The 25,606-nt window shown below is 37.6% G+C and overlaps 1 protein-coding gene across 1 annotated transcript; it reads right to left on the bottom strand.

Moving 5' to 3' along the window:
* Positions 1-2,247: 2,247 nt before the first annotated feature.
* Positions 2,248-25,606, bottom strand: LOC121855274 (ADP-ribosylation factor-like protein 5B). The gene is made up of 4 exons (XM_042350160.1): positions 25,454-25,606; positions 7,428-7,636; positions 6,934-7,169; positions 2,248-5,489 (listed from the first exon to the last, which is right to left on the bottom strand). Exons 1-4 carry the CDS (start codon positions 25,497-25,499, stop codon positions 5,441-5,443), a joined length of 540 nt encoding a protein of 179 aa, XP_042206094.1. The 5' UTR covers positions 25,500-25,606; the 3' UTR covers positions 2,248-5,440.

Below are 25,606 nucleotides of genomic sequence, written 5' to 3'. Positions count from 1 at the left end.
CTCATCTGAATGACCTGTTGTTATAATTACTCCTTCAATTTACATACCAAATGCTAACTTGTTTTATAATGGAAGGATTACATACATCCCCTCAGCAGGCAAACAAGAGGTGTGAGAGTGGGACATGCCTTAATCGGAATATTTACCACTTATATCTACCAAGATTTACTTTTAAGCAAAATTTCTTAGAGAAATATTCTGTCCGGGAACAGAATATACTAAAATATATTCAACTGACTTTCTTTTCACTGAATAGTCCAATTTTTCATGAACGAGGATATTATGATTTACGTTTCATTAGGAAAAATAATGGAAATTATCTTTGTCCACAGGGAAAAAAAAAAGTTGTTGTTTTGACTACAGTACTGTACACAGAATTACATACATAAAAATACAAAAGTCCAAGATTGGAAAGTTTAGGGTTGAGCCTAGTTTAAAAGAAGTGTCCCTGAAATCTAATATATCTTACAGTACTGTAATCTAATTCAACAATGAGAATGCTGAGGACAAACACAGAGAAACTTAAAACACAAGGAAAAGTATAAGAAATCATTAAAGTGGAAACTTTAGCTTTCTCTTTACATTAGCAACTGTGACAACATAAGTTATGTCGTTTGTTTCATGGCACTAACAAGTAGTGATACAAACCAAATTATGTATGTTATAATTTTCACATTTTACACAAATTCATCAACTATGTAATGTACTTAAATGCATCCCAGCAAACATTACAAAAGACCAAACATTTTCAAACTGGAGTAAAAGATGAATAAATTAACTACTCACTCTATTTCAATGCTTTAGGACTAAGGACTGCAACGTGTTGAATTCGACAAGTGTATAATAAGCTCTATTGCAGCACAGTACAGGTTGTACCTCTCTAGTCCGGCAACCTCAGGACCTGACCGGTGCCGGACCATGGAAATTCACCCTTTTCCTGGACAGATAGTGACATGCACTTAAGTTAGCACCACTTTCACTGCTTCGTGGTCTCTTTGAAGACATATTGAAGGGTTTAATGTCGTACAGTAGCTTCTCAAATTTTACGAGTTTTTAATTCACCGTTTTTTATTTGGACACAAAAAAAAAACACTACATAATTTAAAATTTTGACGGCGGAAACTCGAATTTCGATGGGTTTGAACGGCTCGCCAATGTTCAGACGACGTGCACAATCGTGTAAACAGCGTCATTTCTCTTATGTACAAAAGATTCATTATTGTTTATTACGAAATGTCTTTTTTATTGAATTAATGTTTATGTGTGCAAAATGAGCAATACAATTCATTAATAATACGTAGAATATTAAAACACATGAGGAAATGAGACAGCATTGTTTTTGTTGATAACAAAACCAATGACTGAGTGGTTCTACATATAAAACAAGAAAATAAGACCCTGGTTGTAGCTGTAGTAAAATTAATGTAAAAAATTAATATGGTTGTTTTAAGTAATGTTATTTAATGTTAATAAATAGAACAATAAAAGTAGCAAACCATTAATGTTAAAGAAAAACGTGATACTGCGCGTATGTAAGTGAGCACATGTAAAAACATATCGTCATTACTCTACATAAGAATATGAAAGCAACACTTATTTACTGTTCATATATATTGAAGGGTTAAATGTTGTACTCTGTACTGTATAGACAAACAGAGAGAGAGAGAGCCGAATTGCCAGATGCAAACAAACCTTAATTTCTCGCGGCTTTGTTTTTTTTTTCGGGGATTAGCCCACCCGGGCACAGGTCACTGACCCACATTCGAGCCTGAGGGGCGAAAATGCAATACTCCTAATTGATAAAATAATAAAAAAAAAAAAAAACTGAGATAAGTAAAAAAAAAAAAACCCTGCTTATCTACCTATTGGACAAACTAAAATCGTTCCGGACCACGGGAGTTTTCGGACCACAGAATGCCGGACTAGAGAGGTACAACCTGTACTTGTAAGCTATGTCAGAGTACAGTACTTATGTAATGCAGTACTGCCTCAACATAAAATAAAATTAATAAATCTGTACAGTATTACAGATGATTAAAGATATAGTAAGTGTAACTATATTACCATTAAAAAACAAGGCCAAAATAAATCCCTTCTTAAGTGTAACTCATTTCCACTATTTGTTTTTTGAGACTTCATTTATTTTTAGTTGACTAATTTGTTTGGAAGCGAGAAACCTTACTTACTACTTATCAAGAAATTTAAAAATTTTGTTGATATTTTAGGTAAACCATTAAGAGGGAGATACTAGCTCATTGCTTTATTACCAACATATTCTGTATATGTTAGAAAAGATCATCCACCTCCCCTATAGTTTTTACAACAACCTGCAAATTTGAAAACATATTCAGTCAGTTCCATGTAAGCTAAACCTATTTCTATGAGGTTATAAGCCATGAATGGTTGACAAAAGTATGTCTTACCCCGGTGAACTTTTGAAGAAGTCACATGATTCCTCACTCCACTTTTAAGGTATGTGCTGAGGAAATACTGTGTTGCACCAAACTCTATTATGTACTTCATAAAAGAAAGCTACAAACATGATACATCCAAATATTAACACTTAACACTAATTCACAGAATCTTATTGTGTTTATGATTAAGCCCCTTCCTTACTGTATGACTCAGCTAGTGCAACTTGTAAGGAAGGTTCTAATTCATAAATTGTGGATCATGCACTGTAGGATGCAAACCAATACTGTATACAGTATTAAGCATTATTTTCAAGTCCATCAGTATAAGTTCAATACAAAATAACACTAAAACATGGTAACATATTAATGATAAGATTTCGAACTTCACTAAAGGAGAGGAATACTTTTGCAGCTGGTTAGATTAATTAAAAAGAAGTAGAAATGTGAGGTTATAGAGGAAAGAATATGTGACTGTATATATTATAATACTGTTGAAGCATTAGATGTTTTCACCTTAAAATAACCATATTACAATCTAAAGCAAAGAGTGTCTACTAGTGCAAAGAGACAGTCAACTAGGGTTATAAAACTGAGGAACACTCGGGATAAAGAGAATGGACATGGATAGACATACAAGTGTTGCAAATTAGTGGCTCCATATCATAGATGGTAGAGTCTGCAATAAAAGGAAATGTTTACAGGTTTATTTTTCGACCAAAATGTGGGGGTTCCTTCTTTGTCCGCTCACCAATAAATGAATACATCATTGACTGCACTTGCTAATGGTGAAACAACCCTAAGGAGAGCTAACAACCTGTTGATGTCTTTGAATCAGATCACAACCCTGCCTGGCCATTCTGCACCATAATGGAAGGCGTGTATGAATGAGAAAAAATACAAATATGCAACAGTAAGCAGAATTATTATACTGTACAGTACAGCAGGGCGAGAGCACAAGCCACAAGAATGTATCTATATAAAGGACAGAAGGGACGACATCGTGATCCCACACAGGTGTCACATCAATTGACTGAATAGAAATATAAAACAAAATATTTCCCAATACCACTTCGTTACTACAGTAAAACCCTCTTAATCCGGACCCTTTTTTATACCGATTTCTACTTTAACTGCACTGGCAAAGAACTCCAGACTAATTTCTGTTAATCCAGATCGAGTCTGGATTAACACGATACAGTAATTTGGATCTTATCACATAATGGCAAAAATAAATAAACACTTTTGAATCATTAACCTGGAATACAATATATATAATTCTTGCTTGTCCTTCACATTAAAACTCCTTTCTGGCCCTCTTTTGACTTCCTTTTGAAGCCATGGTAATTTGTCCACAAAGTCACGAATATTTTAGTCCACAGGAGTTGAGTGAGACACACGAGGGCTGTATCAGTGCTACTGGCTTGGAAACAAAGCGGCTGTGGCTGGCATTGCCATCCAAACTTTTTCCAGACTAAATAAACTCCCTCTGGAAATTACTTTATGGGGAAATTCGCTTAACATGGGCTGGATTTTCCCTCAATTGGTCTGGATTAAGAGAGTTTTACTGAAATTTTCTTATTCTGATATCTTACATTAATTTTGAGAAAGAGAGTGACAGACAACAGACAGGAAGAAAATCCTAAAATTTTAGTAAACAAATACATGCACAGCAAACAGATATGAAGGGTAAGTGATAAAATTGGTAGTTTAACATATTCAAAAGCATCTCTCATACCCATGATGCATAAATCACAATAATCTTATATATTTGGCACAGTGCTTCCCAAACCTTCACAAAAGAGCTCACAATTTTTGGGGCTTTTAATAAAGATTCACTGAGAGACCATGACTAAAATTCTAAGGATATCCATCACAACTTGGCATATATAATCTTCCTTCTCACGATACTGTAGTGTATACAATCAATCATTCTGTCACAGAGAAACAATTTGGTCTTGAGTCCTAGAAGCAGATTAAGTATTTGATCACTTTCACATAAATACTTGTGGATACTCTCACAGGTGTGTAACTGGAAGAAAGCAGAATAACAAAATAGAGTATAGAATAAAGGGTTGATGAATAATGAAGAAAAAGTACTGTAATTATATATAGACTGGACTGTCACAATTAAAATCGTCTAAAAATATATCTGTCTATACATTATTCTTGAATAGAGTATTAAATAAAATTTTCTGCTAAAATATATTGTTGTAAAATCAGTAGAATGATTAAGATTTAAGAAATCAATGTTCTTTGACCAAGGCCATATATCTGGCCATCAACACTATGAACAATAGCACCTAATTTCACATAATTCACTTTCAAGAAATGTTTACAAGAGTTATAAAATGTTTTCCATTAATTATGGCTAGCAAATGCATGAAGTAGGTTCAGGAAGAGGTTTCAACTGGAGGTCACTGAAGACCTGCACTTAATTGAACGTCTGTGAGAAGGAATCAAGAGGGACTCGCCCTTCTCTGTCAAAAATATATGGAAAAATTTATGTACATATTATGTCCTAAGTACTGTACTCAGTATTAATGTGGTTCAAGACTACAATACTATGAATGAATTTGTTCTGACGATGAACACGTGTTCCACTGAGATCAGTGTACATGGAACATACACTCCTTGGCTTCACTCCTGGAAGAACTGCACCTGTTTATCATCTCTGAGGCCCCACTTTAACACACAGCACATGGTTATGTACTATGGGATTATTTATATTTTCAGTGATTAACTCATTTCGAGAGATAATCACAGTTGTCTGGCTTCTACTTTGCAAACTGAAGTCTTCTCACATAAGAGGACAGCTTCAATCTTGTTTGGCCACCAAAACACATAATTTATCAAACTTACTTTGAACATATTTTGTTACACAGTCTTGTCACTCAGCAAGTGACTATATTCACACCAATACACAGCAGTAATTGATAAGTCACATTTCAAATAATTTAAAAATGTACACATTAATAAAGACCATCACAGCATGAGGGCTTCTCCCCAACTACTGAGTTCTAGCTTTGTCATTTGCTTTTTAAAGTACTGCCAATCCACTCCAGTCCCTGGTACAGCCTGCAAGAGATCAGTGATTAAGAAAATGTATATGAAACTCTATTCAAAGCATATAAAAATGTTATCAACATTAAAGAGACTTGAACAGGTAGTCCTCATTTACTGAAAGGTTCTATTCTTGAAACCCCTCATGATGTGTTAAATTTGGCACAGTATGTGAAACTAAATTTCTCACAAGATAATGTGTTAAGGGGCGGTTGATTTCCTGGTCAGCAATTTTGGGGTACTTGGGCAGATTTTTCACACAGAACACTAATAAATTGACAAAAATACATGAAATATAGTCCTTACTGTACATACATTAATAGTAAATTATTGTGTTATTTTGTTTTTATTCCAGTGTATACCTGAATACTGTACCTTGTTTGTTTGAAGATGAGGCTCTGGTTCCTGTTAAGACCGACAAAGAAGTAAGTCCACCTAATATTCTAAATGTAGTTCGTTACATATGTATGTAAATCGACAAATAAGAACTAATGTTCTCCAAATGTGTGTTCCTGCCAAAAGAATGGTTTAAAATATGCTGTGGCTTGTGCAAATTGCCATGGCATGGACTGTTATAATTCTGTGGAAATGATCTTACAAGACAATGACGACGAGCATGAAAATATGTTGTACTTTTGAAATGATGTAAGTTCTTCACATGTACTGTGCTAATTTATATAAAGAAAGTTATAATAGTATAAATAATGAGGCATTATTAGCATAAATTAGCAAATGTAATTAACTCATTCCTCATACTGTATCAAAATCAGGCTGTCCTAGTACAGTATTACAGTAATAAATTTACAATTTATACCCAATGTTGTGTATATTTCTTATCCTATGGATTAATAATGGGATACAATTAATAAGAAACTAAAAACAAATTATTTAAATTTAAATAAAAAAGGAAATTTCAATAAAATCATTGCAATCTTGTATTATTATGTTAATAATATATGTTTATATCATCATCATTATTATGATTATTAATGAAATACAAGGTTATTTGCATATAAATTTTCCCCAAAGGTGGATGTTTGCAGATCTTGGATATGTAACAGAGGAAAAAGATCCACTTCTTTTAGTACCAAAAAATCCTTCTAAACAAATTTTTTCTAGGTCCAGTACTATTTTGACTGGGCTTGTTCTTGGTCCCTGTTTTGCACAATAAAGCTGGGGTTACTGTGATGATGATGATGATGATGATGATGATAATACAGTAATAATAACATGTAATACTAGTAATAACAATACAGTAGTAGTAGTAATAATAATAATAATAATAATAATACAGTAACAATAATAGTATACTGTATATAATAACAATACAGTACTGTAATAAGAAAACTGTAATTATAGCTGTACTACTAGTAATTGGCACATAGATAAACGTTTGTGTACAGGAGAGTACAGTAAGGTCTAAGCAAAACAATATAAACACAGCCAATATTCTACTCACCCTTCTCCAGTAAGGGCGCAACAGCCTTGAATCTGCCACCTGTGTTTTTTTATGGATGTCAAATTTAACAAACGTGAAATCTCTGCAGCACTCATAGAGCCTTTTACATCTTGTTTGTTAGCGTATATGAGGACGGCGGCGCGTGAAAGTTCCTCATGGGCCAGCATCTTGTAAAGTTCCTCTCGAGTGATGCTGAGACGCTCCCGGTCTGTGGAATCTATTACCAAGATCACAAACTGTAAAAAAAAAAAAAATGTAAGGCGAGAATATATCTAATGAGTACAGGCTTTAAAATTATAGATTCAGTGAAGGAGGAGGGGGGGGGGTGGTCTAATAAAGTACTGATTTAAATGAAAGGATCATAAAGTGGACGTCCCAGTGTAGATAAGAACAGATGTTACCTATTACAGTACCTACAGATACATACAGAGAAAGAAACATAAGTGATAGACCTGCCTTGGATAGAACGCATTTTGCTTTGCCAATTTTCTCACCTCTGTGTTTGTGTAATAAGTGTTCCACGCAGAGCGTAGTGATTCTTGACCACCAAGGTCCCACATGATAAAATGAAGGTTCTTCCACACCACCTCTTCTACGTTACTGCCAATAGTGGGAGATGTGTGAACCACCTCATTCATTAACAGTTGGTAGAGAATGGTTGTCTTTCCGGCATTGTCAAGTCCAACCATCACAATCTTATGCTCTGAAATATTAAAACAAAAATTAGCAATCTATTCCATCAAAATCATAAATCAAGCATTAAGGGTATATACAGTACTGTAGTAAAATCTAAGTACGTACCAAACAATTTAATTGCAACTGACTATCCCTGATTATTGTTATTAATAAGTACTAGTAAATCCATAATTCAAATTCACGAAATCAGTCAGGACATAGAAAACCTGGATACAGTACTTTGGAAACGCGTGACAAAGAGAAACTTCCCTTAAGTCCTCGGCTTCCGCCACCACATCATGACGCACATATGACGTCATCGCCAATCTATGACGCTTCTGACGTCAAACTGTTGGAGAGGGAAGTCCCTTGTCTCATACTTTTCATTTGCCTAGCATACGGTAAGGGCTTCTCGGGTTTATAAGATGGTCCCAGGCTAACAAAATATAAAATTAACATTCTTAACTGAATTCGAAGACAAAATACTAACAGCGTGTAAATATTACCCTCCACTCATATAAGTCGCGTTAGTTTTGAAATATCATACTCGAGGATGCATCCTTGACAACAGGGTTGTCAATAATAATCTTCAATACAATAGTGGTGTTCACTAGGCAACATAAAACAGAATCCTATTTACATATTAACCCTATACGTAAGAATTTTATCACATCTCAAAGGAAAAAAATACAGTACAAGGTCATCAACAGTGTTACGTAAGCGGGACGACACGGCGGTGCACAGTTGAGTGGGGTAGATACTGTCGACTGGAGGGTGGTGGAGGGGATTGGGTGGTGTAGAGCTTCATGTGAGGTGGACGTATGGAGGAAACCGTAGTAATATACTGTATATGAAGGTTATGGGTGTTGGAGTGGACGGGATGGGGAAATACTGGATGTTGAAGTGGTGGATAAAATAATGAATGGAGTGGAGGTGGTGTTGGAGAGGGAGAAGGGGTGTTGCGAGTGCAGTGTCAGGAATTAGTAAACCCCAGCAACATTCAAGGTCACACGACAACCTATTTATACAACTATGGTTCACCTCGTACTTAACTTCTCCAAGGACCAGCGCAAATGATAAATAATAAAGAACATGACTAATATCCAAGTACATTAGTAACTGCTGATTTAATCGTGCAGTTGGGGTAAGTTCCGCTAACTGCGTGTTGTTGTTTTCTCAGTAGCGAGGCACAGACGTCATTACAATACTGTGCCAGAAGAAAAACACTAACTGGTCACCCTATCACCTCTGTCCATCCCACTCAACAAACACAGGAATACGTTACAAGCCTCGCTTGTTCAAAGCACCAAAATTAACATTATCTAACCTGTACGTGATATCATTAGCAATAATATTAAACTTTTCATTTTTAACTTCTGTTTGGCTTACAACAAGTGTATCAGCCTTACTTCTTACCAGAGCTGTAGAGCTGTGTAGCCTTGAAAAGTCACTCTGTGGACTGCTGATACACATTCATGTATAGTTTTACCTTTATTGATAACAAGTTCTATTCCGGATTATAAAAAAATACCAATAAATATTGGACGTGCTATACCATTAAGTTTTTAACGAGGGTATAAAAATAACGAACTGTAAAGTTCTCGAAGATAATATTAAGCCACATACTATGGGTTATGTCGCGTGCCACACCCGACTCAAAGAACCATTGCATGTGATGACGTGACTCACACCAACTATAATGTGTTCCTTTTAGGACTGTGATATGAAAACTTACAAGATGCAGATTACTAGACTTCAATTATCCCAAGTAACACTACTGGTTAAAATTATATATACAAAAAAAAAAATCTGCAGAGGAAGTCATATTAATTATATTGAGGTGGTTGGCTGGAACGGGAGCTAGGTTGTCAACCTGCAAATGAAAGTTATCACCGGAGTCCGTCACAACCCGGAATCTGGATATACAAGATCTACCCGATGTCCCACAACAATAAATTCCTCAGAATCTTACTTCTTTACACCCCGTTATACATACAACGTGAATTCAAACAAGTACCGCTCCAGAGGTTTCATGTTATCTGCCCAGGCACAGCTGAATAAACAACTAGATATTCGGCAATTCGTGCTTGCCAACACCTGATGATAACCTCGCGTCGAATGGTTTTAAACATCTAACACTTTTTAACAATAATAATAATAATAATAATAATTAGGAGAGACCTAATACACGAGCCAGCAGTACTTATCATACAGGTATACAGTACAGGTAGTTCTATCACCAACTTAATGATAAATCAATATAAGGGTGACCTTAGCAGCATATACTGTACTTCCCGCTGCTGATACAGTAGGGAATCTATACTGTACACCTTCACTGACGTTAACGATAACTGAAGCTTGGCTTGTGCCCTCGAAAACTTCCTCTTCACTTAACTTATTCAATTATTATTATTCACCGTAATTTTTTCACAAGGCTAAACTATTTTCGTTAGTATATTTAGAAGGCTAGGTAAGAAATTCTGGAGTTTATTAGTTGTTACAAATGGTATAAATGTGATTAGGTAAAATCACACATTATATTCCCCCTTCATCGCTGTGTACATCTTCCCTGATATAAAGGAATCTTACCTACATCACAGAACTGGAGGTAAGGTCACCCCCCAAAATCACTCTCGTTAATAAATGTTAAACTTCAAGGCCTCACTTTTATAATTTTCGTTTTGTTATTTAGTTCTACAAGAGCTGGCCATTACTGAAGTAATGAACAAAGTGTTTAGGTGAAGAAGCTGGCGATAGTACAATAGTAAAACATTTCACATCCTACCTAGACAATACATATGATTACTTCTTTACGTGTTGTTCATCCTACGTTGTTCATCAGGCCAGTCCCAGTGTTATATGAACATGTGGTCACAAACTAGGGGGGGGGGGGCACTCTTATCTATACCATCAACTGGAAGACCTTGAAAGAAACCAGTTTCTTGCTTGGACTGGGCCAAGCATGGTGTTGATGCCTTGTTCACACACACACAACTCAGGGAGCACAAGACAGCGGTTCAGCTCGCTTACACACATTCTTCCCTGTATGTACGGGGATAGAGGAAGATCATACTAACCCCGTGCACATAATGCAACATTCAGGCGACCCTCAACAGGACGGAGTAAAGTTACACAACATGGGACTCGAGACAGACAACACCCAGGTGTATCGCAATAAGAGGTTGCCATACCCTCACTCCCAAGGCATTACTGCGATGTTAGGTATCTGTTGAGGCCAGTTTACATTCAGGGGTTAAGGCCCGTGTACAGATCGGTGTATACAGTCATGGATCTAGACCGGTATTCACCCCGGGTATACCTGTAATTTTATGCGTGAGGGAGAGATTGATTGTATAAAAAGAAAGTTGATATCTACGCTGACTGTGAATTTTTACAAGACAAAAATAAATACGTTTATTTCAATCTTTTAAAAATGTCCCTTCCTGTTTTTCAAAGTGGTATTTTTGTTTACATTATCACAAGAAGCACGAGATCAGAAGACAGTCCAGACCACAAGACCACAGATAAATTGAGCTGCAGGACACGATGTCAAGCAAGCCCCACGTCTCTCCTTTCACGGCCGATTTTCAACCCGGCTGACTCTACACCCTTGAGCAAATATGTACAGTATTGTATTCACTTTAAGACGGGTTTTCAGATTCCAGATATTCACGGGACACTGTCTAGGCTACGGCACTCGTCTCATGCCACACTTGAAGAAAATGGACCACCATCTTAATAGTCGTACCTGTACTGTGTTGCCCCGGGATGAATACAGGGCTTCGTTTTGTTAAGTTGTCGTACAGGGTATAGGCCATATCTGGTTAAATTGGAGCAGGGTAAACTGAACCTTGATCGACTAAACATATTTACTCCCATTTATCTCTTGTAAATGGGAGAAGGTTTTACAAAATTAAGTTTTATATCGGATTAGACTAGATTATACTAGTTGTAGCTTCGTTTGGTTTGGTCAGGTAAGAACAGTACATTAGAACGACACGGATACCTCAACTTGTCGCAAGAGACTATTTCACCCTCTTACAATGTCTCATCTCATCAACCGCCCGGAATAACCACAAAATACACCCCCTTAGCAACTAGGAATTTCCCCATAAAAACTTCCACCCACATTCTCAACTACTAGTACCCGACAAAGCCAACCCTTCCCCCTACCCCCAGCCAAACAGGAAACTTACATTATGCACCAGGTGGACTCCCACACACCACTGCCCATCTCTGATCACAAGCGACTTTCTCATATTTCTCACCAACCACTACACCGCCTCAATACCTACCATCACCCACCCCTGAACCCTGACCCACTTAATATCTCTCCTTTTACTTCATTACCTAAGCCCAATCATCCATGTTACTGACCAACCTCTTCACTTTACCTAACCCAAACAAATCCTCTTTATGATTCACCGTCACATTCATAATCAGGAAGTGTGAACTAATTAGCAACACTAAAAACTTCCTAATGTTCTAGTTCCATAGTAATGGCGTGTATTATCAGGTCTGTGGACATAAAAACTAGTTCCCCTTAGTGCGCGGAGACAAAAATAACTAACTCCATCCCTGGTCGTCTGTGGTCACAATTTATCAAGAGTAGGATCAGTGGGGGTCACGTGATCCACACTCAAACATGGTTGAGTTCATATTGACCCTAAGTTCATCCTTTAAGTAATACAATGTAAAACGAAACTTAACGAAACGTTATAAAAGTTTGACGAGCACCAAACAAGATAAGCCTAATCTATTGTGATATAATATATTACGTACAAGTCCTCCATTTAACTTGGAACCAATACCTTATCACTTAACAATTATCAAATACAAGTCGAACTGAAAACTTGCCAATCTACAACACTTGACATGTGACAACTCGCTAAAGCTAAAATAGGCTTATATCTCACAGTTATCTGTATAAAGAAACTAACTTAATCCTCTAGGAAACAACACCTTTATTTATCTGAGTTAAATATAAACAACGAAGCTTTATCTAATCTATCCTAACACCAGAGAGGTTGTGTCTGGACCTAACTGTTTAGGTCCTGATAGTGAATGATATCAATTACTAGTCACTGGACCTCACAGGAAGAAGAGTCAGTGTCAAAGGAGTGCATATTCCACAAGAGAAAAAATTTGAAGGTGTCCTATATTTACCCTATTACCATAATAATGATAATTGTTGTTGGACGCTGATCATAGGTAGATCACGTGAAGAATACGACACCTAGCTTATTTCACCTGCTGACTAAATAAACTAACGCTAACCTAACAGTAGCCTTCACCCAGGTACCTTTAGGGCATTTAATAATCAGATGAAAAAATGTATGATGCCTAATCTTCAGGTAATCCCCCTGATACTATGCAACACTAGACGCGACTTAACAGAGCTCACTGGTAAGTCTTCTCGCAACTGCCCAAAACTCAACATTTCTCTCACCTTCGTTTCTTTTATATCAATTCAACACGATACCTTGTACTTCACTACCTCTTTAAATAATATAAGTAAAAAAATCAGGATTCAGGCGTCCTAAAATCACATTAAATTTCCTTAACTTCATTTCGCTTTGAAAGCTCAGAACTTCCCTCATTATATAACAAAATATCCGGTTCCTCAGCTGGTGACGAATGACTGGCACAACAAGTTCCGAAAATTCCACTTTCACTATCGAGGAAAATAAAAGTGGAGAGAGTCCTGCAGTGGTCTTGGTGGAGAGGAGGATATGAAAGTGTACAATGAAAACTAGCAAGAACCACTTATCATTTTCCGGGCGAGAGAGAGCAGCCTTATGTAAATGGAATACATTTCTTCTTTCAGTGGACACGCAGGCGAATTACACGTGATTACAACGCGAGAAAATTTCCACCAGCAGCCAACTGGTTTCTCGTCACGAATTAATCAACAAAGCTTGACCTATACCACTGACAAAGGAAAGGGAACATACAGTTATATATCTAATTTCTAAATATTGATGACTAATTCAGTGCACACGCTTAAAGACTTGAGCTGTTAACGCATATTTAATTCATTATAACATCAACAAGAAAATCTGAATAACTAAACAATATGTTGTTAACTATCGAGTGAATCATATACAGTGCAGGTGATGAAGAGAAAGGTCACCTAAAGGGAGTGTAGGAAGAGTTGGAGGGGTAACCACAAGAGGACTTAACCCCTAAACAACATCGCCTCGGTCACCCCGGAAGACAAAATTCAGAGCACAAAATAGCACACAGCATCAAACTGTCTTGTTAAATTAACTTATTTTTTTAAAGGATGATTTATGAGTTATCGTAGGTAGTCTAAGTCTAGTCAATACTAAAATGGTAAATGATGTTTTCAATCTTCATTTCAACAACACTAATGATTAACAGGAGGATTCATGTTAATATTATTTACAGTGAGACTCATAATACCGATCCACAACATTTAACCATGTACACCACGAGTAAATACGTTCATTTTTCACAATGCTCAGAAAATAATTTGGATATGTAAATTTTCTGTTCCAAACTTTTCACGAAATTGCCACGTGTTTTTGCAACTGCGTAAAATTTTAAATGGTTTATTTTAACCCTTGTGACTCAATCTAAATTTATGTGCTCATTATACACTCAATAAACTGAGATGATGGCGCACAAGTGGCTGGAGTGTGAGGTGGAGAGTTTCACCTGTAGAGTCTAAACTTAAACTACAGTGTAGAATATTTGCAGTGACAAATTTGTAAGGTAATGTTCCACCCCCCCCCCTCCCCAAGCTCATTTCATCTTAAGATTAATGACCCAAATGCTAACCTAATTAATATTTACCTAACCTAACCCCCCCCAGGTGGCATGAGTGCTTAATCATCGGGTGAAATAAGTTGGGGGTCTCTTCAGGTGATCCTAGCAACATGTAGGCTGTACCCTCAGGTCTTAAATTTTAGTCAACATGTTCCCCTCCCCCCCACTATAACAAGCTGAATTGACAGCTTTAAAACATGAACTGACAAAATTAAATTATATAGCAACAAATGACGTAGGAGATATACCTTGAGCTGGACCATTCACTGTGTTGAGTGTCTGAGTATATGTCTCCACCTCATTTGCTGCTATATTTGTCAGTTCAAATTGTAAAATATCATTTATTGGCCTTTGTGTACGTCACCATCAACTGAAAAATCGTCCATCAGGGCCAAAAATGTTGTATAATGGGCAATGTGCAAGGCGTGTTAAAGAGGAAGGGATGAGGTATTGAAGAGTAGTGAAGATGTATTTAGGGAGAGCGAAGCGACATCCAGGGGAGACAAGTGAAGGTCATAGTTCCCACTCTGATCCTCTCAAAATTACCGAGGAAATATAGGAAAATTGTTTGAACACCTGAAAATACTTGTATGGCTTATAAAACACTTTACCGAGGACTTACAAATTTTCAGATAAAAATATAAAGTACCCGAAAACACACGACGCTTTTTTTTTTTTCGAATATCCCAGTATAGACAGACTTCCAGTAATTTCTTTCGAATATTTCCCAAATCTTCATCAACTATTCCATGGACTATTTGCACGTAGCCTCCACCTTTCAACCGAATACTTTACACAATTGTCGGGTATGTAAATGTAATATTTCGATGACAAGCGGACAGAAGCCTAGCAACACACCCCCTCCCCTCCCGCTACCAGTTCCGCTCGGGGTAACAATAAGCCAATTAATGTCATTCATCAATCTATATTTAGGAAACTATCTACAAGTGATGCGGTAGAGAAGCGTAACACAAATATGACGGTGATGAAGGGAGAAAGTAAAACAAAAACTAAACCAAGTGAGAAAATAAGTGAGAAAATCACCCTGAGAAACGAGATGAACATGGAGACTGAGGAGAGGTGTCAAGGGAGAAGGAAGAGGCAAATAAAGAAGACGAAAGAGAGGTGTGGAGGGGGAACGAGAGAAGAAGACATATGAAGAAGTAGGAAGAGAGATATCAAGTGAAGAAATAATTATGAGACGTCAAGTGAGAATGAGAGAAGAAATACCTATATAAAGGAGATAAGTGAGACACGGCATGGAAGAAAGAGACGAGATATTGAGAAAGAGGAAGTTAAGAGATATAATGAGAAACAGAGGGGGCATACTGAGAGAGAGATGGGGAGCAGGCTATCAGTTCCCAATCCGGTGATCTGTTATCATTCTGTGTCACGTAAGTTATCTCTGTCCTCGAACAACTCATTCTGATCTGACCTCAAATAATACGAGCAACCCCCCCCCCCCACCACCACATCGAATCGCCTTGAAATCAAACTATCTTGAACCTGCTCACAATTTTCCCGTTACTTACTTAGCTTTCCAATTTCTCCTTCGATTTCATCTTCCAACTGAGTGTTTTTTTCCTCTCCACCGTCAATTTCTTTTCACTGGGGTGGTCATTTCCTCACAATTTCCCACAGGAAGTAGATTCTCAGGCGCCCAATTACAACCAGGGAGTAAAAAAAAATATCGGAACTCTTTCACTTACGTTTCTAGAGCAAAGTTTATATTACCGGTGGGTTCCTCGCTAGATGACTGTTAAACACACACTACCACGACACTAAACTCCACCACATTACAACAACATCCACCCCACCACAACAACAACCTTCACCACACCACAACAAAGCGGCAGCCAGTGGAACAGGTGAGGGGTTCAGTGCCATCAAACACCCAATTTATTTTCCCTCCTGTAGCTGGTGACGGTACTTCCTTACACGCGCCTATTAACACTAGTGACCGTGGGACGCTAGAAACCCACCCGAGGGGACAGGAAAGTGTTGTGAAAGAGATGAGAGGGAAGGGTAGAAAGAAAAGGAGAGGAAGGGAGAAGGAAGTGGAAGGGGAGTTATGAGATGCCCCACACGTGGAGCACATTGCTTATGCGTAACCATGGCCAGGGGTGAGGCCGTCGTGACCAGATCAGTGTGAGGCAAGGTACACGGGGAAGGACGTGACCTCGGTAGTGGCCTAGGTCACGAGTGAGCTAAGATCGGCCTGAAGTAACTTCCGTGAGTGTGTGTGTGTGTACGTGCGTGTGTGTGCCATGATACACTCATCCCACGCAAACACTTGTTGCGTCCCAGCGCGCTATACTATAACTGTAACTAACCCTACTCCTATACTAGAGTCTACAACTTATTAGCGAAATAAACGAAGATAGTTGGGAATAGTGTGTGTGTGTGTGTGAAGCTACGAGAGTCAATTGTATTAGGAAAAAGGACAGTTGAATCTCTTAACCTTCCCAGCCCAGCTAACACCTGTGTCTGCTGGGGACAATCAATACTTGTGTCGGGGCTCCCCACCCGCCCAGCCTAACACGTGAGTCATGCCGCTACTGGTTTATGTACATCCTGGACATTGGTTGCCCTGGTCACCTCCTGCTCTACTTGTACACAATTCCGAATGTGGGATGGTCTTATCTTGCCACCCGGAGTCTTTGGTCGCATCTCCTTGCCCTCGCTTCCCGAGTGTCGAGGAGATTCGTGTAATACTCCAACCCGCTCACACTTAATGCGGGGAATCCCCATATAATTCAGTGCCCCCCCCCCACAACCCCTCCTATCTCACTGCCGAGAGACCATTGCACACGTGTGAAGGCGAATCTCTTTGTTAACTGGCGGTGTGGGAATCAGCCACTCGCCCGAATAACCTGTATGTCTGTAGCCTCACCGACTAACACACAGCACCTGGCTCACACTACCACCACAAGGTCAGGTCCCCAACCCAATCCAGCACACACTGTTCCGGCCTCACTCCTCAGACCTCGCCTTGCATCACCTAAGACTGAATTATTTACGGTACTTTGTTTTGACACAATCTACATCTCGGTCAAAATAAGTAATATATTGCGGTTCATCCTCCGTTGCTTTGCTCCCCCTCCCTCACTACCCAGTCACATGTTCATCAATAATGTGATAGAGCATCCCCAACAACTACACTTAGTAAATATTCCACATTCAAGCCTCCTTCCCCTTCCTCCCAGTGATAACCCCCCACCACTACCCTCCCACACACCGCCAACCTTCCCCCCTTAACCCACAAAGAACCACCTCCTCTACTTCCCATTGTCACCTCCATCACCAACTAGCCCTGCAACACTCTATCCACTACCCCCATTCCGACCCTTACCCCCTACAGGGTCGCCTTCCTCACCGTTGGGGTGTAGAGGGTCACCATTTGTTGCGTAGTGTTTGTGTGGCGGGTTGTCAAATTTCTCTTTGTTAGGCTCACATACATAAGTACATGTAGGAGATCTCGCACTAAGGATGGAAGTGAGAAGGGAAACTCACTATGGCATTTTCTATATATATATATATATATATATATATATATATATATATATATATATATATATATATATATATATATATATATATATATATTACTGTATGTACAAGGCAGTGCTAGGGAGTTACTGTGTGGTGAGGAGCTTGTTGAGAGCAGGAGACTTCCTGGTGGGCTGTGGATTATTCTCAGGAAGAACCATTCTCCCTAACGTGCTCTGGACAATGCGTCATGACCGTGACTCATCCATTTGTTTGTCTACCGCTACTGTTGCTATTCCCGCCGTCATCATTATCAGTTACTAGACTACACATAATGAAGTCAAGTTCCACGTAACAAGACCTTAACGTTGAGACGAGTGATCAAGTCACTTTACCTTGTGGAGTGAATCCTGTTCAATTTACCTCTCCTCACACTATTATCATCATCTAGGCTTATGTATTTTTAGTATGTGTAAATATTGATGAGACCTTTGGCACCTAAAACACACCATAACCACCACACTAATATTTACACACATGTTTCTTGGGCGTGTCTCAGTAAAGTATACACTGTACTGTACACGAAAGATCAGATACACACACAGTGAGACACCCTGTATATCACAATACATAAATCAGTTTTACAGCGTGGACTTTGGTGGTAAAGGAAACAAAGTTTAATTACTGTATTTACCTCTGACATTGTACTGTAGTTAACCTGACTTACAATAAGACAAACTCCTCTATTATCTACCCTTCATAAGGTAAGGTTAATTGTAAAAGGCCTACCTATATTAAGAATTTCACACATTTTAATGGAGAAAATATTAGCTTCAGAAATAAAAATCCAGAGAAGGATGGAGGAAGAGGAAGTGACTCAAGGCCATAAACATGTTTTTGTGGGACCCAGGAAGATCTACGGTAAACAAATTTTTAGAATGGTCTGAAATATGGCAGATGAAATTCAACATGGACAAATGTAAAGTATTCAGTATAGGAGATGTAAACAGGGAAACCAGATACCAGATGAACAACGATGCCATAGAGAAATCCGACTGCGAGAGAGATTTAGGAGTAATGATAAGTAGGAACCTTAAGCCAAGTAAACAATGTGTTTTTGCTTGTAACAAGGCTAGTAAAGTACTTGGGTTCATACAAAGGAGTGTTAGTTACAAGACTAGCGAGGTCATCCTAAAACTGTATCTTGCGCTTGTGAGACCACACCTGGAATACGCAGTTCAGTTCTGGTCACCGTATTACAGGATGGATATAGAATCATTGGAAAGAATTCAGAGGAGAATGACAAGACTAATCCCGGGCATTAGGAACCTTGAGTATAGAGACAGGTTAAAGCATCTTAATTTGCACTTCCTCAAGAGACGTAGAGCAAGGGGCGACCTGAAGTCAGGGCTAAACAAAGGGGATATTACAAAGGTACTCAAACTATCCAACCAGGAGCAAACTCGTAACAATGGTTTTAAATTAGACAAATTTAGATTTAGGCGTGAAATAGGTAAACACTGGTTTGGAAACAGAGTAGTGGATGAATGGAACAAGTTACCAAATGTCATCATTAACTCGAATACACTGAATAGCTTCAAACATAGGTTGGATGCTCATATGAGCAATAGGGGTTGGGTGTAAACGGGACTGCCCAGTATGGGCCAATAGGCCCGCTGCAGTTTCCTCCATTCTTATGTTCTTATGTTAACCCATCCTACATAACTTGTGTACCTGTCATGTTGTTCTATATACTACTGTACAGTACTATAGTGTGGCACTGCAAATCAGCACTGCACTGTAACAAGACTTTTTCTTTGACTTAAGCACTGCACATACTGTAGCAGATATATAAACAAATAACTGTGCTAAAAATGACCAATCTCTACATACAGCACTTGAGTTTCAATAGTTTCACCACAGGGATATATATCCTTAATAGTGCTGTACAGGTACTCCTCGACTTACGACCACCCGGACATAAGACCGCCGCAGTCGTATAAAATATTTTTCAAATTACGTATTTTCGAGTCCCGACGTTAGTGATCGCGCTGTGTACTGACAAAATTTTCGTTTGTAATTCCCTTTAAAAAGTGAGAGTTCTCGTGGTACTGAGAAGAAAAAGAGACACCCATTTTAGATTTTCTATGTACAGTATTACTTTCGCCCTTTCGACTTACGACCAATTCGATTTAAGACCTGGTCGTCGGTCCAGAACCCCGTCGTAAGTCTAGGAGGGACTGTACTTGTAACACGGTATTTAATTCTAAAACAACAAAATAACAGTTGTTAACCTTGCTAGCTGATGCCACCTATATTTAGAGTTCATTTACAAATCATGGATCAAGTATCTGCCCATAGAATATTAAATGACCAGAAGAAAATACAGTACAGTACAATTGTTTGACCATGAAAGAATCTCACTGATAGTCATATGGACTGCTCTGATACTGCACCTTACATTTTCAGAAAATTCAAAATGGCTATAAAAGTACTCCAGCAATTTCAATTACCATACAGCAAGGGATACTGCAAGCAATAACAGTCTACTAAAGAAAAGAGTGTGTGTCTGTCAGTTTCTCTTGGTGCACCACAGAGCTTTCTGTTTGGTAACTGCCAATAAATTTATGCACCAACACAAGCCTATCCAATGATCCCTTGATTTATGCAAGTCCTACCTATGTACTGTATCACAGGTACTTTTAGACCCAATACTTTATAAAAGGCACTCCATTATGTGTACTATAAGTTGTAAAACTGTACAGTACTACCAGTATAAATTAAAAAAAAACATGTCCTATACTGTAGCTGTATACATATTAGTACATTACGTGTAAGCAAAATTCATCCCCTCGGTACACCATCAACAACCAGCATCTTTATGGGATAAATACAAGCCACGTTACTCACAGGCAAGACGGACAACAAATTTGGGGCAAAACAGTCCACAAGTGTGTAAAGGTATACTGTAATGAACGTTTCCTTTTTAATTATTATACAGGAATGTTAAGTACAATACAGTAGGTACTGGAAAGTAATATTGTGAATGGAGTTGAATGACATTCATCTATTATTTTTTGTAAAACCTTTAATAATAGCTGTCTGTTTGTGAAAAGAGAGATCTTGGGCAGTAGAGCACAATAGTTATATTTTACCAAGTCCAGGAACACAACCTCCTTTTTTCTGGTCCAGTAAGTTTGATCTCCTAAAATTTCATACACATGAGGTTTTTAAAAAATGCAATCCTCATGTAAATCACAGGATAACTGTATAATGCAGCTACCACAATGAACGGCATACATTGTGTCTTTTGAATCCATTTAAAACTGCCCAGAACACCAATATAACCCCTGGATCATCTAAAGATAAAGAAACACTGTGCCATGGCATGACACATGTTCATATTTTAATGCGATGTAGCTAATTAAGGGATTTTATCTACAAGTAAGAAATAGGCAGCCTATGATCTTTAGTAGATGTCCATAACACATACAATACCTGTACAGATGCTGTATATAGAAACTACGTAGAATATTTAATATTAAATAACCATGACTGAGAACAGAGCAATACATACATTCTTCCACAAGGGACAGAGACTACTGTACTATTTTTCTCTATCTCAAAAATGAAAAAAAAAATCATCCACAACTCATATTTTAATACAATTGTTTGTACTGCATATGTTATAATGGAAATTACTGTACGGTACTTACTCTCGCTAGTGGTTAAACTAACTTTCAATATCATTAAACTAATTGTTAGGTACATTATGATATAGCACCATTTGTTCATTCAGTAATGTACAGTACAGTAGCTAATTATAAAAAAAACCAGTCTGATTGCTAGTACAGTACCAGTACATTGTATACAATTAATGTACCCAGCTCATTATACAGTACTGTATAGCCATTACATCAAAATTTAAGTGATAAAAATAGGGTATAGAATTATTGTATAATAATTTTAGTTTACTTGACTGACAATAGCCAAGGGTAGACCTTGCCAAGCGGAAGATACTTAGAATCTCATGAAGATTAGGAACCCTGCTCATTTCACCTGATGATTAAACACTAATGCTATATGAGGTGGGTTAGGTTAGCATTAGGCAAAATAAGCAAGGTTCCTAAACTTCATGATATCTGAGTGCACTTGTTTCAAATTAAATTCATGGGGAGTACAGTACAATAATACCATACATTATGTAAGAGTAGCAAGAAACCCTCCCACCACTCATTTGCTTCCCCTGAGAGAAGCTCTTCTTCAGCCACAAATAGCATAATAGTCATTTCCCAAGCTGTATAAGCAACCAACAGTGTGGTGGGGGAGTTAGAGCTTACTAAGGTTTCTCTAAGGCTTCTGGGTCTTCCCTATGGCTTGGTGACAGAAGTAGCCAAGATTACTCAGACTGATGATAAAAAAGTCAAAGTAAGATACAATGCAAATAAATCACTGTAGGTGCGTGCGTGATCCAAGTATATGCTGATAACCACATACAAAACAAGAAAACACTAAGTTTCCTTCGTGTTTTCTTATTTCCTAAGTGGTTATCAGCATATTCGTAAGATACAATGTGTAAGTAATTATCTACCATAAAGGATGCTTCTGTGTGACAGGATATGGTGAGAGTAAAGGTGGGGCATATTCATATACTGTAATGTACAGGTACAGTCGGCCTAAGATGCACCGACCCCACCCTGGGCCTCGTGCTCGCAATTTTACCTGGCAATACAATACTTGGTAAAGGAAGGCTGTATGTAAAGGTGATTGTGATTGGTGGATCTGTTTTTGGCTGTATCATTGTCAGGGTAATTATTAAACAAACCAAAGGTAAATTTTTTTACAATAATAAACTATTCATTGTTATTTAAGGTCATGAGAAGTTTCCAAATGTTTGTATATTTGTTAAATAATGAAGAAAATTTGATATGAGAATCTTGTGGCAGCTGTGGTTGTAGTTGAGTTGCCAAGTCATTAATATAATTTTCTTCATTATTTAAACAAATATATAAACATATGGAAACTTCTCATGGCCTTAAATAACAATGAATAGTTTATTATTATAAAAATTCTACCTTTGGTTTGTTTAATAATTACCCTGACAATGATACAGCCAAAAACAGATCCACCAATCACAATCACCTTTACATACAGCCTTCCTTTACCAAGTATTGTATTGCCAGGTAAAATTGCGAGCACGAGGCCCAGGGTGGGGTCGGTGCATCTTAGGCCGACTGTACCTGTAGGAATACTGTACATTTTTATTAAATCAGATTGTGCAAATTTGTGGAGAAAGTGTAAGTAACTTATTATTAATTATTCAACAGAAAGTGTAGTTATGAACTTAATTTTTCTTATTCAACAATGTTCTACAGTACGTTTAATCATGTATACGATTTGAGAATTAATTAATTTCTTTAATTCTTGCAATACCAATTTCACTACAGTAATATGGAGATCACCAAGGCATATAATTACAAGAAACAACAAACAAATGATCCCTCATCCAGGGTGAACACCTGGACAATACAACCCAACCAAACCTAAACTACAGTAACTAAAAATTAAGCTAAGGTTGTTTGATTAGGTTCATCCATGCTATCTAGCTACTCTAATGCTTGTGAAATATCTACAGCAGCATTTTGTTAACTGCCAACAAAATTTTAATATTTTCCTGTGTAAGCTATGTCTATTAGACTGCAATACACAGATTGAAATCTTTTCACTGAAATGAAACAATCACAATATGCAGTATGTACAGGACTGTATTTACTTCAGACTACTGTATTAACACACCACAATAAAATACTCAACTGTACCCTGACTTGTTTCATATAACCCAACAGTGTAGTACAGTACTGGCACCATACACGATGGCTTTCAGGCCAATTGAAAGTTTGGATACCTTTGATTATCTAGAATTCAAGCAGTTCTGACTAAATCAACAACCCAAATTTTGTAAGAAAATAATAAATTTTAATAATAGGTAGATCCTGATTCAAAAAGCTTCGGACTCTGAAAATTAAAAATTACAGTACTAAATTTTGTTTTCCCAAGCTTTGATTTACAAAAGAAATCCCTTAAGTTACAATATATTTTTTCATTAACTTTGTATTTTTCCCAAAGTAATAATGAAAATATGATAAAATGCAAGTTTTTACTACCACTTTCCTTACTTATTCAATGTTGGTTTTTCCATCATGAATCGGTGGAAAGAGTAAAATGTTAAATGAAGTACAAACATAATTATGAAGATGAACAACAGCAGTACCATGCAGGTAACAGCTTATATTACAATACTTACTGTTGACGTAAGCGCAGATATTTTCTTGGTGGGAAAAAAACACTTTAGGGAAAAAAATTATAGAAGAAAACTTTTCTTACCTCACTAACAGAAAGAAATGGGCGAAAGAATAGCAAAATTCCTACTTTTGGGTTTTCCGTGTTTTCTTATAAGAGTGAGTACAGTGTTTGCTGCTATCTCAGGTTTTTCGCCTTAAACGGAAGCAATAATGTCCATAAACCACCGCATGTCTTTTGGTACACGCGAACACAAGTACTGATGGCTCCCTATGTCACCGACAAGTGTTGGGGATGAAAACAATGGAAAATCACAAGTAGGTAATTTACAATTCTTCCACCCATTTCTTTTTCTTCATGAGGTAAAAAATGTTTTCTCCCATAAAAAATTTCCCTTGAGTGGCTTGTTCCCATGAGTCTGGCATCTAAAACATTACAATATAACATTGGCAAATTGTGACTAGGAAGATGGTATAAGGTGCTCCTCTACTTAAGAATGTTCAACTTACAAACTTTACTTTTACTTTTTTTACTTTTATCCTCTTCGCCACTGATCGGCTTGTTAGCCTGAGTGGGGTTACCTGCCAGAACAGGTGTTAAATGTGGATGAGACTGGATTATTTTGAAGAAAATTCCAGATAGAACAAACATTACCTAAGAGGATAAGAGTGAGCCAGGTTTTAAAGGGCATAGCTGTACTAAATATCCATAATCTTTTAATTTTTTACAATATGTTTGGTATCTACAAGAGTAAAGTTGGACTTACTAACAATTGGACTTACAAACAAGCCTCAGGAACGTAACCCATTGGTGAGTATTAACTGGCCCTCTACAACCTGTGCTACCATGTTCCCCTGTATCAACCATTAGCACATAGACAACTTTCACTTTCACCAAAATATTTGTTATAATACAAAATAAAAAGACACACCTAACCTAACCTAACCAGCAGCAACACGTACAAATTACAGAGATGAAATTGAGACATTATACATGACAGGACATGAACCACCTCAAACTCACCTAAGTTGGCTATCTTAGAATATTTCTTTAGCTAGCGTGGGTAAGGTTTACTAGGTAGGATTAGGTAATTTTGTCTGTTTTAAAGCAAATGACAAATTTTGAGGGAAAAAACGGTAAAAAAAACACTGTACTATCAAGAGCCAGGGTCACAACATATTGTTTCCCCTAAAGTCCATCATAATCCCTAAACTTCACTGTTTTTCTTCAAATATCAACGAGTAAATATATCACAAACGCTTACCTTCATTACCAAACAGGCTCCACAGTTTCGCTATCAAAATACCCATTATGAGAGGGAGAAAGGAGAGAACGTATGTCACAGAGAGGTAGAGCAGAGCACCCGTTAACACCCTCACGTCCACTGATGGTTACTGAGGACTGACCACTCATTGGC

The sequence above is a fragment of the Homarus americanus genome, unplaced genomic scaffold (assembly GCF_018991925.1).
Source record: "Homarus americanus isolate GMGI-L3 unplaced genomic scaffold, GMGI_Hamer_2.0 scaffold1024, whole genome shotgun sequence".
NCBI classification, from domain to species: Eukaryota; Metazoa; Arthropoda; class Malacostraca; order Decapoda; family Nephropidae; genus Homarus; species Homarus americanus.
Note: the sequence above shows the minus strand (reverse complement) of the source record. Positions and strands in the feature narration are given on the sequence as shown.

Excerpts from the sequence above, each read along its gene's own strand:
- LOC121855274 (XM_042350160.1), bottom strand. The coding sequence starts at position 25,499 with ATGGGTATTTTGATAGCGAAACTGTGGAGCCTGTTTGGTAATGAAG. Across the intron at positions 7,637-25,453 it reads GAGCCTGTTTGGTAATGAAG|AGCATAAGATTGTGATGGTT; the intron begins GTAAGCGTTTGT and ends TTAATATTTCAG. Across the intron at positions 5,490-6,933 it reads TGCGCCCTTACTGGAGAAGG|GCTGTACCAGGGACTGGAGT; the intron begins GTGAGTAGAATA and ends GATCTCTTGCAG.